Source organism: Ambystoma mexicanum, chromosome 3p, assembly GCF_040938575.1.
Source record: "Ambystoma mexicanum isolate Mex_15411 chromosome 3p, UKY_AmexF1_1, whole genome shotgun sequence".
NCBI lineage: Eukaryota > Metazoa > Chordata > Amphibia > Caudata > Ambystomatidae > Ambystoma > Ambystoma mexicanum.
Window position 1 is genome coordinate 845,560,340 of NC_090925.1, and position 12,548 is coordinate 845,572,887.

Consider the following 12,548-nt stretch of genomic DNA (forward strand, 5'->3'; position numbering starts at 1 on the left):
GGCGGTAAGGGATCACCGCCACCGGTCTCGTTACCGGTGGCCGCTATCCCTTACCGCCATACTCGGAATGAGGCCCAATGTGCTTTATTCACTTTCATAAAGTAAATTAAATATGTACTCATGATGAGGTGTAATCACACGTGATTTTTTTTCACGTGCAGGCAAACTTGGAACTCGCCACAAAGTGAACAACCTTTGTGAATTGGGGCCAAAGTGTTGCTAAAGAAAAAAGGTGGAGGAAGAAAGCTTCTCAACACGGCAGTCTTTCTCATTATGCAAATGGGATCCGCGGGCAGTCCCCTGTTATGATGGGCTACTAAGAGGCAGTCCGTACCTCCAATTATACTTTTTCTTGCCGGTGTGAGACTCCACCGCGCATAGCTAAAATATTTATTTTTTCTCAGACATGTTTCTCACAATTTCAAATTTTTCAGGTGCTCTCTTTTTGTGGGAATAAAACGTCCCTTTTTTGGGGGTCTACTCCCCACAGTTTGGAAGTTCTCTTTTATTTGATGTGCTGCCTAGAATGCGAAAGTGTTCCCTTTTTTTGAACATGTATCCAGCAATTCTGAAGTTTGTTTTTTTTCAGGGTATAGCTCCCACAACTTCAAGGCTTCATTTTCTTTGTTGTTTCCCCCACATTTTGAAAGTGCTATTTTTCAGATACATCTCATAGTTCGAAAATGTTACATTTTTTGGGTATGTTTCTCACAATTCGAAACTTTTCTTTTTTGCTCAATTTTCTCGGTAATTTATTTTTATCATTTTCTTTTTTTCTCATTGTGATATGTTGTTTTCAACTTAAAAATTAAAACGTCTCAGAAACCACAGACATAAATGCATTAAAATACACCTAGTGCCAATGTAACACAGACAAGTGAAATTTGCATTTCACACGAAATGAAATGCCACAAAAATATTGCCCCTGAAAAGAATTGAATTATAGTTTTTATTTGCATAATCCATTATTAAAATTCCCAACATTCGAAAAGAAGCCATTTTAGTCAGTTTAAGGTCAGAGCAGGGGCCGGTTTTCAGTAGAATTTTAAGCACCACACAATTTGTTCAAAATTTGACAGCGCATGATTAAAAGATAAAACATTGCAAATTGAATGTGACATGAAAGTCCATTTTGAAAAATGCAATTGCCAAATCGATGTCTTCTGTAAATAAGTACCTGTCTGGTGACATTTGTAACTGTGGTTTCTCGCAGCAAGGCTTTGGAAATATGTGAGGTACGTAGACCCCGATCCGTCTATGGTTTGCACATACCGCGCTATGCTCCGCTGGCTTTATTAGCCAAAACATCCAGGCCGGCCAAGGTGGGCCATTTAGTAGGAACATCCCACATGTGCATAACAGTAACAAGGATGGGATTGGTGACATTCTATGATTAGGAAATGATGTCATTAGTGATGGGCCTAACTTGGTGATATCCTCCGGCCGCCAAAGTTGATCGGCCCAAGTGAAATGAGAGCTATCAACAAGGATGGCAGGACGTTACCACTGTTATGACAAAACAACTGTGGTTCCAGCCATCGAAGTGTATGAAAAGAAGTAGCGGAGCTATGTTCCCTACGGGCCTGCACCTCTCCCTGCAAACCCCATCGCCACACCCCCTCCCATGCACAATATAAACCCCCAAATGCATGTTCCTGCAGTTTAAGGGACTGTTCAGTGCAGTGCACTGAAAGTGCAAGTTTCAACTGCTTCCTACATGTTTATTTTAAAACTAAACCGTTCCGGAACGGTTTTTTTTAAAAATAAAAGTATAGGAATGGTAAAACTTAATTAAAAGAAGTAGAGGAGCACCGCTCCCAACCGCTCCCGCCCACTTCGACCACTGTGTTGTTCTAACTGTAAACATTTCTTTAGAAAAAAATATGTGTTCATGGAGTGCAAAGCATTTCTTAACTAAGAAATTCGACTACAAGCAACATGGCCGCCACGGAAATGGCAACGTTGGCAGAAATGAGGGTGGGAAGCTGCAGAGAAGACAGGGGAGTTTACATGTCTGTCATCAGGAGGGCGGAGTTGGCGAGAGGGAGGGAAGGAGCCAGAGCAACCAACAACTGGCTCAGGACCTGGTGTTTACTAGAGGATTCTGTCTGCATTCCGAGCAACGTGAGTGGCCGCTCACCCGCCACAGGTGCTAGTATGGCGTTGGTGGGGGATGGTGACATATTCTGATTTCCATATAAACTGATACATCTACAGGTTGCAAAGAAGTGGCCAGCCACATCAGTAAACCAGAACATAAATTCATACTTCAAAACAATCAAATACATTGCAGTGATTAGACACATAAAGGTAAAACATCAAAAATGTTATTACAATTATATTTCACCTTCAACCGGTAAAGTTATATCAAATAAAAATACATTGTCATTCTGATGTCACTTAAATATCAAGTCCCCCTTAATGCCACTAAAACTGACATGATGTACAAATCGTGAAAAAGTGCGAAAAACAGTTCAGAGAGGGGGTTGCAGCGTTTGAGACAAGAACCAAAACATTGCACGCAGCGCCTGGCATCTTTAGAAGGATATCAAAGCACCCCTCAGGCAAGTTATCCAAGGCATACTTGTCTATTCGTGGTGCTCCATCCAGCCAATGACGCAGGGGTTCAAAGGTTAGCAATCCGACTCCCACTGGTGCACTGCAACCTCTCCATCTTTTGTACGTGTTTGTGTCACTTTCCAAGGAAACAAGCAAACGACGCACACTACGTGGCATGGTGATTACAAAAGATTTTTGAAAAGTGCTGGGGAAAGAAGTCTAACAGTGTTATGATCCACTACATTGTAATATTTCCCAGCGACTATATGTATGGTGACATTATTTTGGGGATAATATTACCTGATCAGTTGATCCCCACTGTTTCTACGAAAGCTTTTCCTCTGAATTTCTTTTTTATTTATTTGGATTTGTAGAGCGCACTGCAGCCCACAGGCATCGAGGCGCTATAAAGGATACTTAAGGCTTGCTTGAGGGTTACATTAAGCGGCCCAGGAATAAAGCTTCAAGACAATTGCTTACAGGGTTAAATTACAAAGTACAGTATTCTACATCGCATAGTGTGTCAAATTCAGTGAAGTAACATATGTAAAATATCGCACATGTGGATAAGTCCTTTAGACAAAGAGCCTAGTTTTTAATGCCTTGCGTAAGGCGTCATGAGACTCGATTGATCTGGTCTGGGAGGTTGTTCCAGAGAGTAGCAGCCATTGTTGGGAAACCCGAGCCCCCAGCACGCACTCTCCGCGTGTGAGGGACCATGATGCGTTTGGCATAGGCGGGCCTGGAAGTTCTGGACGCTGTTTGTTTTGAGATCCTTTGTGCTAGATACCTGGGTGCGAGTCTGTGAAGACATTTGTGTGTTAAGGCCAGTGTTTTGAAGACAACCCCTTAATCACCTTGTGGGCAAATGTGTTTTGGAGGAGATCATATCACAGTACCAGACTTATTTAACATGTGTTCTGTTTGCTAAACTCCCCTTTACGAGTGGGGGCGACAATCATATCTCATGGCCATTCCTTCATTGGTCTCTCCGCTGAGCCTCTACACCCCGGGCACATCTGTAATGGTTATTTTCTCTCTTCAACAAAGCAGGCAGGCTGCCCCCCTGAGATCTGGGTAGGAGAGCACCCAACCTTTGAATTAGTGGTCCACAGGTGATGTGTCGTCATCACTGCACCCCTGAATAAGAGGAACGAATTGGACATCCCTCAAAAAGATCGTATTGTGTCTTAACAGCAGAACACTTAAAAACGTTATATTAAGTCCTAAACAAGGAGTGTTTCAGCACTGGAAGGAAGCGGAGCACATACCTATCTCTACAATGACTCAAATCAGCAGTAACTGCACTGCATTTCTGTTCTCTTTCACCTCTAGACTGCAAAGGCTAACACATCATTCTGAAAAAAGTTGCAAAGCAGAAGGAAGGGGGAGTCGGGGATTGGTGGGGATTGGAATAAGGAACTATTTCCAATTTCCAATATCTTTTATTTTAAAGCAAAATGTTTGGAAGATTGCCTCTACATAAATATCTAATTTAAACCCACGTCCATGCACAGATTCCACCATAGCCTTGATACAAACCGTGGGACCTTGGCCACCTTCCCTTTGACACGCCCCATCGGCACCTCATTACCATTTGAGTGGGACAGGGTAGAGAGACAGGTGACACAGGGACTCCTAAGATCACCCCCTATCATTTCTTAATGTGTCTGAGAGAGGCTAGGAAGATGGGCGGTGCCTGTACCGATGGACGTGACTACTCCACCAACCAAGCAGGACATTCAGTGCCGGATTATCCATTAGGTCATTTAGGCCCTGTCTTAACGGCCCCATTCCTTTTAGGGGCCCTGTAATGCAGACACATTGATGCACTGCTGCGCTGCACAACGGCCTGTGGCGCGTTAGCATTCTCATATTATATGCGAGGCCGGCCCCACATTTTCGACTGCCTAAGGGCCTCCACAGGGTTTAATCCGGCACTGAAGACATTGTGTCGCACATGTCCTGGATCAGGCTTCCAGACACACCCTTTTGAAAATCTTAAAGAGACTTGCACCGAGGAAGACCCTATGCCCCCTATCATGGCAATCCTATCCCAGTATGCATGTGCTGCTTTATCCAGGGCATTGGGCTCCCCTTTCGTTCATTTTCTTAGACCTGAGCACATTGGTAGTTGATATTGAGTCTGTGCTGTTGATATTCCCAATGTTTCGCAGCCCTATAGACTCACGGTTTGGGCGTTTTATGACTCTTATGTTGTACATCCAAGACATGATCATAGTGCCCAGTGTGGGGTGGTGCATTTAAAAAGGTACAGGCAGAGCAATACAATTCTGCTGCTACTTTTCTAGAGAAGTAGCAGGTATATTTCAGAGGTTCCTCTGAATGGCCAAGTCAGGAAAGGTAGATAAATGGGATCATGGCAACCACTCCTTGCAGTAGCATTTGGGGATATTTGACAGCATCAAAGAGATGCAGAAATATGCCCAAACCAATCACAGGATGGTGAGCTTTCAGAATTGCACATGTTATTCTCTTCTTTCCCACAGCAAGAACAGTCCAAATAGGCAGAAGCCCACCCAAGAGTGGGATCTCCCCCATAAGATCATAGTTGTTTTTCCCATACATGGTGGTGACTGATAAACTGCCCTATTCGTGCCTTGAAACACTTGTGTATAGGCGCGTTATAAATGCCATATCATATCATATCATATCCCTGGTGACAAATAAGCCTGTTTTGGAAACAGACAGGACCAAAGGGGTGAGCACCTGATTGCATTCAACCTATAGATTTAAGTATTACCTCAAAACATTTAGGCGTCATTACAGTTAACAAATATGCTGAGTCAGTATTTTGGGCAAGGGGAAGATTACAGTTTAACTTGTGATGAGGCCATGGAGCACTACCAAAATGGGCCAAGCGAAGACTCTCAGGTGTATGCCACTGCTTTTTGCCACCTGGAATGTGGTGGCCGGTGTCCCTATGGACGTGGTACTTGTGTGACCTGTGGACATCGTTACCGGTTTGCTGCTGGATGTGTTCGTGGTATGGTCCTTGGTGGTGGTATTTTTGTCCTTTGTGGTGATAGCCGTGTTCTTGGTTGTGGTGGTAGGCCTAGCTTTGGTGGTTGTCAGAATATCTTTGCTGGTGCTGGTGAGGGTAGGACTGTACTTGGTGGTGATGCTGGTACTATTTGTGTTGGTGGAGGTAGCAGGACTGTCCTTTATGATGCTGGGACTATCGGCAGAGGTGCTGTCAGCATCCTTGGTGGTGGTATTGGGACTGTTTTTGATGGTGGTTGAATTGTTCTCTGTTGGCTTGTTGTGACTCTCTGTTGAATGATCAGGATTTTCTTCTGTTATTGTTTTGGGGCTCTCCTCTGTTAGCTTGTTAGGATTCTCAACATTTGTTCTGTTGGCACTCGTCTCTGTTGCCATGTGGGGACTCTCCTGTGTTGGCTGATTGTGACTCTCCTCTTTAGGATTATGGGGATCTTCTTCTGTCATTGTTTTCGGGCTCGCCTCTGTTGGCTTGTTAGGATTCTCCTCTGTTGGTTTGTTGACACTCGTCTCCATTGCCATGTGGGGACTCTCCTCTGTTGGCTGGCTGTGATTCTCCTCTTTTGGATTATGGGGATTTACTTCTGTCATTGTTTTCGGGCTCTCCTCTGTTGGCTTGTCAGGATTCTCCTCTTTTGGTTTGTTGGCACTCGTCTCCATTGCCATGTGGGGACTCTCATGTGTTGGTATGCTAGGGCTCTCCTTTGTCATGTTGTGGGGACTGTCTGTGGACTTGGTGAGTGTTGCATCTGTCGACATGTTGTGACTCTCCACTGGTGGCATGCTGGGACTCTCCTCCTTCAGGTTGTTGTGACTCACTCCCATTGCCATATTGTGACTCTCTTCTGTAGGCTTGTTGGGAGTCTCGTCTGTTGGTGTTTTGGCACTCTCTTCGATTGACGTGTTGGTGCTCCCTTGCGTTGGTTGGCTGGGACTCTCCGTTGTCATGTTGTTGGGACTCTCTGTGGGCTTGCTGAGTGTTGCATCCGTGGACATATTGTGATGATTCTCCTCTGGTGGCATGTTGGTAGCCTCCTCTGTAGGGTTCTTTTGACTCCCCTCCATTGTCATGTTGTGACTCCACTCTGTGGGCACGGCGGGAGTATCTTCTTTTGGCTTGCTTGTACCGTCGTCCATCAATTTGTTGCTGGGACTCTCGACCGTTGGCTTGCTAGGGCTCTCATTTGTTGAATTGCTTGGAGTCTCTTCTACTGGCGTGTTGAGACTTGTTTCCGTTGGCTCATGGGTGGCTTCCGTATTAGGTTCAGCTGTGGTTTGGGGAGTTCCACTGTCAGAGACACCTGCCTTGGCAAACGCCCATGTTGCTACCAGCGCAAAGCACACAATCCATGCACGTACCATGGTAGACCTGAAAAGAAGAAAAGAGGGGGAACGTTTATATGTTGCAACATCAATTAGAGACAGATCCTGTGAGTTGCGCTTCAGCTACATCCACTGCTGGAGGAGCAGCATAGAAAATGAGAAATACCGTTCTTGCACGGAAACCAAAGAGAAGTATAGTTGTGTGGAAAGATGGTCTTTGGCAGACTGGTGGCTCTGACAAGAAGGCAGCATGGAGCAGTCAGAGAAATATCAAATTAATGGCGTACTAAGAAAAGAAAGGAAAACGTGTTTCTGCAAAGCTAGTTGCCATTGAATGCATGTAATATCTTTGAGAGCATCTATTAGTGCTCATTAACTGGTGGGTTATTATGCATTCTTATGCAAATTGGACAAACATACTCTGCCTTGGCGCTCAAGGAGTGAAGAATGTTATGGTAATCAGTATATGATCTGTAATAATCTAAGAAGGAAACGTATTTGTCATACACTTCTAAAGCTTTACATACAGGAGTTAAGTTCTGCGATACAGCAGGTGTGCTGTTCACGTCCTGCATGGAAAGAGTGCTTAATTCAATATCACATCCTATCCTGTGCCAGATCCCTCCTGGCACATGCCCTTGACATTGCTGATCTTATCACCTCCAACAACCTAGACTTGCTAGCTGTTTCAGAAACCTGGCTGCACCCAGCTGCCAGCCCTGTCCTCTCCCTGGCCATCCCTGAAGGCGACACCATCCTCAGAAAAGACAGATTGGTATCTAAAGGAGGCGGAGTAGCTGTCATCGCCAAAAATAACCTTCCATTCAGAGAAATACCTAACCAAACTATTCCATCAGGAGAACTCAATCTCGCTTAAAATCTCCCTCTCCGCTACATCCACTCTCACAATCCACCTAATCTACAGACCTCCAGGTCCCCTGCTATCATTTGAGGAAGACATCGCACACCTCCTCTCAGCCAACACCAAGCCCTCTTCTAAAATCATCATTTTGGGAGACTTCAACTTAGTTCTCAACGACCCATCAGATTCCCAAGCACTTGCAAACACTATCGAAGTGCATGGGCTCCTTAACAGAATTTCCAACCCTATGCACGACAAAGGCTGTATACTAGAACGGCTAGCGGACCTCAATTGCCACACCAACATACTAGCAAACTACCCATGCCCTTGGTCAGACCACAACATCATCCTATTCTCTATCAACGATAAAGCCCCGCCGAACATTCCATCTCAACCTACCTCAGCGGCACGCTCTAGAAACTCACGAAACATCACCCCAGACAACGTACTCCCCCTGCTACTTCCACTCACAAGTTACTCTCACACCAACACCGACCCCACTTCCATGGTGACACTCTACAACCAAACTCTCCTTGATGCCATTAACAAAGTTGCTCTTCTGGGCAACCATAAAGCCAAATCAACAGCTCACCTGAATTCCTGGTACTCCTCCAGACTGATAGCTCTACGAGCCGAAAAAAGAACTGCTTACCTGGAAAAAAACACCTTCTGATGCGAACAAACAGCACTTCAACACCTTAGCCATAGAGTACAACAAGCCATCTTCCAATAAAAAGGCAATTCATACAATGAGAGAATTGCAAAGGCAAACTAGGGCACAAGAGAGCTCTTCACAATGAACTACGTGAACTCGAATCACCAGCCCCCTCACCTGACCATTGTAACAAAGATCTGCCCTGGTGCGAGAATATTCAAGAAGCCCTCCTTGGCAAAAGCGTCCTACTCCAAAACAAAATCAATGCTAAAAAATCCAAACTTGACTCAGTTGTCCAGAATCCTGACCCACGTCCTATACCTCCCAGACCCACACCCAGTTTCGATTTCACCCCCTTAATCATCACAGAAACCACTAAAATCATCAACGGCCTGAAACCCACCAGATGCCAAGGAGACATCTGCCCAGTCTCCCTCATCAAAGACTGCGTGGAAGAGCTTGCCCCCTTCATCACATCCCTAATCAACAACTCCTTCTCCAACAGCAATGTTCCAGAAAACCTTAAAGGAGCCTGGCTACTCCCACTTCTCAAAAAACCCACATTGGACCCTACTATCCACACCAACAACTGCTCCATCACAACAGTAAAATTCTTGACAGAGTGGCTTATGTGCAAATTCAAAAATACTTAGAAACACACAACCTCCTTGGCCTCCCCATTCAGGATTCCGCCCTGGTCACAGAACAGAAACCACCCTCTTGGACCTCAAAATCCAAATGGATGAGATAAAAGACAAGGGAAATCTGCCCATCCTCCTCCTACTTGACCTGTCAGCAGCCTTTGATTTGGTAAATCACAATATGCTATGCCAACACCTTGCCCTAGCTGCACACTTCTCAGCTAATGCCATAAAATGGATTGAATCCTTCTTATCTAACCGTACTATGAGAGCATTTTCAACCACTGCAGCAGCACCCCCAGCCCCAGTTACATGTGGAGTGGCCCAAGGCTCCTGCGTCTCACAAACCCTATACAATGTGTTAACCAAGCCACTCTTTGACCTCGTAGATAAACTGGGAGTCACTTACACCAACTACGCATATGACACCCAAATACTCCTTCCCATCAATGGCAACTATGACATCGACTCCAACGTAATAAGTGAAATATACCTAACCATTTAAGCCTGAATGGCACAGGACGAGCTATGCCTTAGTGATGAGAAAACAGAACTGCTCCTCATTGGCAGTCAATCTCGGCTAAACAACCTCTCTCACTCCTATAAATCCTTCACCATCGACTGCAACATTATCACTGTAGCAAAAGAGGAAAAAACATTAGGAGTGTATTTTGACTCCTTGCTCTCCCTAACAAGGCAAGTAAATGCAATTGCGTTGGCAGCGCCCTACGCTGCCAAACTGATCAATGCAAGCAGACCCTGTAAGAACCACACTCAAAATCCCTAAAAAATAACACATATCATCAGCTAGACGAAAGATCCACTGGCACCTGGTCCGGGAATGCATCACTTTCAAAACCTTTTTTCTGACACACAAATGTCTGTCTAACAGCGCTACGATCTACCTAGCTAGACAAATATCCAAAGCCCAGTCCAACAGACCTACCCAATCTGCATGCTCCTGCTGCCTTGATATCCCTAGGTACAAACGAAAAAAACCTGGAGGCTGCAGCTTCTCTGTGATTGCTGCCAAACAATAGAACTCACTGCCCCTAGCCCCAAGATCAGAACCCTCCCTCTGGTCCTTCTACAAAGGCCTACAAACCTAGCTCTTTTCCCAAGATATCTAGAAGAACCACAACCCTACTCTCGCAACTATATACTAGCAATCTACATTACTTGCAATGAACTGTACCCACTATGTCCTCATTTCAATGTTGTTATTTTCCAAATGTATTTTTTGCTATACAACCTGTGCTATATATGTCTCCCACACTCTGTAACCTAAATGTAACATCTGTAACACAATGCAATATGTAACTAAGGTCACCAACCTCTTATGTAACCAGCGCCTAGATACCTCTGGATCGGGTGCGCTATACAAATGACAAAATAAAATAAATACATCCAGCAATGTCATAAGTTCTGTAACATGCTGCCATGACGTAGTACAGTGATCTTGCCCTTTCCCCAAAATCATTAACCTTTACATATTGTGACATGGTCAGGGACCTGACCTTCAAGGGGATATAGGGAGCACTCGCAACCTGGGGCAGGAGGCCTTCCAGCAGTGCCTGTTAAACACTGTGGAGGCCCTTAGGCAGTCGAAACTTCAGGGCCCCTGCCTGGCAATTATCTGCTAATGCGTTTTTAAATTTTGGGCAACGCTTTGGTACCTCTTCTTTTCAGGCGCTGACATTATGGGTCTACAAAAGAGCGACAACAAACAATATTTATGCTTTGTTCAAGAAAATGAAAGAATTCGTAAAAAAATGAATAAAAGTGCCTGAACAAGATAGATTTGTTCTGTTAAGGAAGAAATTTGACGGTTCATTATAACTCCCAAAAGTTAACGTAGACGTCGGGAACCGTATATATACTCATCAGTGTTCTCAAAGCTTCTACTCGCAAATATTCTACTACAGTCTGGAGTCGGCGGGAACTCGCAACACACTTTCTCACAGAAAGCTTAGTTTCTGGAGGTTTCTGATGCGTGCGCTGTAGTGGAATAACATTGAACTAAGTAGTGTGCACGTCGGCCGCTAGATGGAGATGACCATCACTACTCTACATTACAACACATATGTAGTTTGCACCTGATTGTTTTTACAAACTGCCAGCTGACCGAAGATGAGCTTTTAAGAGACAAAGGGCCTCATTACGACCCTGGCATTAAGGGTTTAACGGCGCCGTAAAAGGTGTCGCGCCGTTAAACCCTTAACGCCTGATTACGAGGTCCCTTTGCAGGACCCGAACTTAACGGCTGGTTTTTCCAATTTGCGGTACCGTTATTAGCACCTTCCCCATTCCCATTGAGCCCTATGGGGCAAAAATGGGAATGGGGAAGGGCCATGGCGGCATGGGGAATTACCACCCCACCAACCTCGGAATGGGGTGGTAATTCCCCATTCCGCCATGGCGGACACCGGCATTGACCATGGTGCTAATAGCACCATGGTCCTCTGCCTGGGTTGTAATGAGGCCCAAACTGTTATGTGAATCTGATGTCTCTGGTTTATGTACGTTAAGTTGTTAATGGGTACATTGCATGAATGCAGTTTTTTTCTATAGTCTATAGAGTTTTTAATGTAAAGTTTTTGTTTCTTTGAGTTGATTCATTGTTTTCTATCTTTTGGAAAGAATTTAAGAAAGCTTGATTATAATTTTCTTTCAAGATCAAATCAATATTATTTTGTTCTCTTATCCCGGGGCCCCTAAAAGGCATAGGGCCCATAGACTGGTGGCTACTTTACCTATTCTGTAATCCGGCACTGCCTTCCAGCTGTTCACCAGCGCTTGTCTTGCCCTAGAAGCATGGTGCAGTTGGGAGGGCCGCAGTCTCTGCCACCCCCCTTTACGTGCCTGGATAAATAAATAAATAAATACAAGTGCAACCACTCCAAATCACCCAATGCCTACCATACCCCATGCTGAAAAGTGTTCTCTCTTTTCCTTTCCAGAACCATTACCTACGGAAACTCCGGCATTGGAAGATGAACTACATGACTCACAAGAAAGACACGGCAAGGAACTCAGTGTCTACCAAACGCCACTTACCAGGCACCAGGCACATAGACGCTTCACTGGAGCCGTTCAAAGCTTTGATTGCCTTATCGAGCAGCTATTACGGAACGCCGGCAGACATGAATATGGAAAATGGGTGGGGCTTGAAGGGCATTTTTATCACTTGAAACCTGTGCGCGCAGCTCCTGTGAAGAGCTAGGTAGAGATTGGGCCATTGGAGCAGGTGAGCGTTCCAGCCGGTGGAAGGGGGAGCGAAGTCTGAAACCCAGGAAGAGCACTATAAAAAGGAGAGAAAGGAAATACTGGGGGCCAGATTCTCAAAGCTTTTTTTGGCGCTAGTGAGGAGGTGCTCGAGCGCATCTCCTCACTCTCGCCAAAAATGAGAAGCTTGATTCCCAAAGATTCTCAGATGTGCTCATTCAGATGTCCTTTCACCATATTTGCGCATTTGCACAAATAAGGG

General features: G+C 45.0%; 1 protein-coding gene across 1 annotated transcript in view; it reads right to left on the reverse strand.

The window, feature by feature from the left end:
* Positions 1 to 935: 935 nt before the first annotated feature.
* Positions 936 to 12,548, reverse strand: part of LOC138580985 (proteoglycan 4-like) — a 111,355-nt gene continuing 99,742 nt past the window's right edge. The window contains exon 2 of the mRNA XM_069651959.1: positions 936 to 6,949. Within this exon, the coding sequence (XP_069508060.1) occupies positions 5,398 to 6,942 (1,545 nt within the window). The 5' untranslated portion in view covers positions 6,943 to 6,949 and the 3' untranslated portion in view covers positions 936 to 5,397. The remainder of the gene's footprint in view (positions 6,950 to 12,548) is intronic.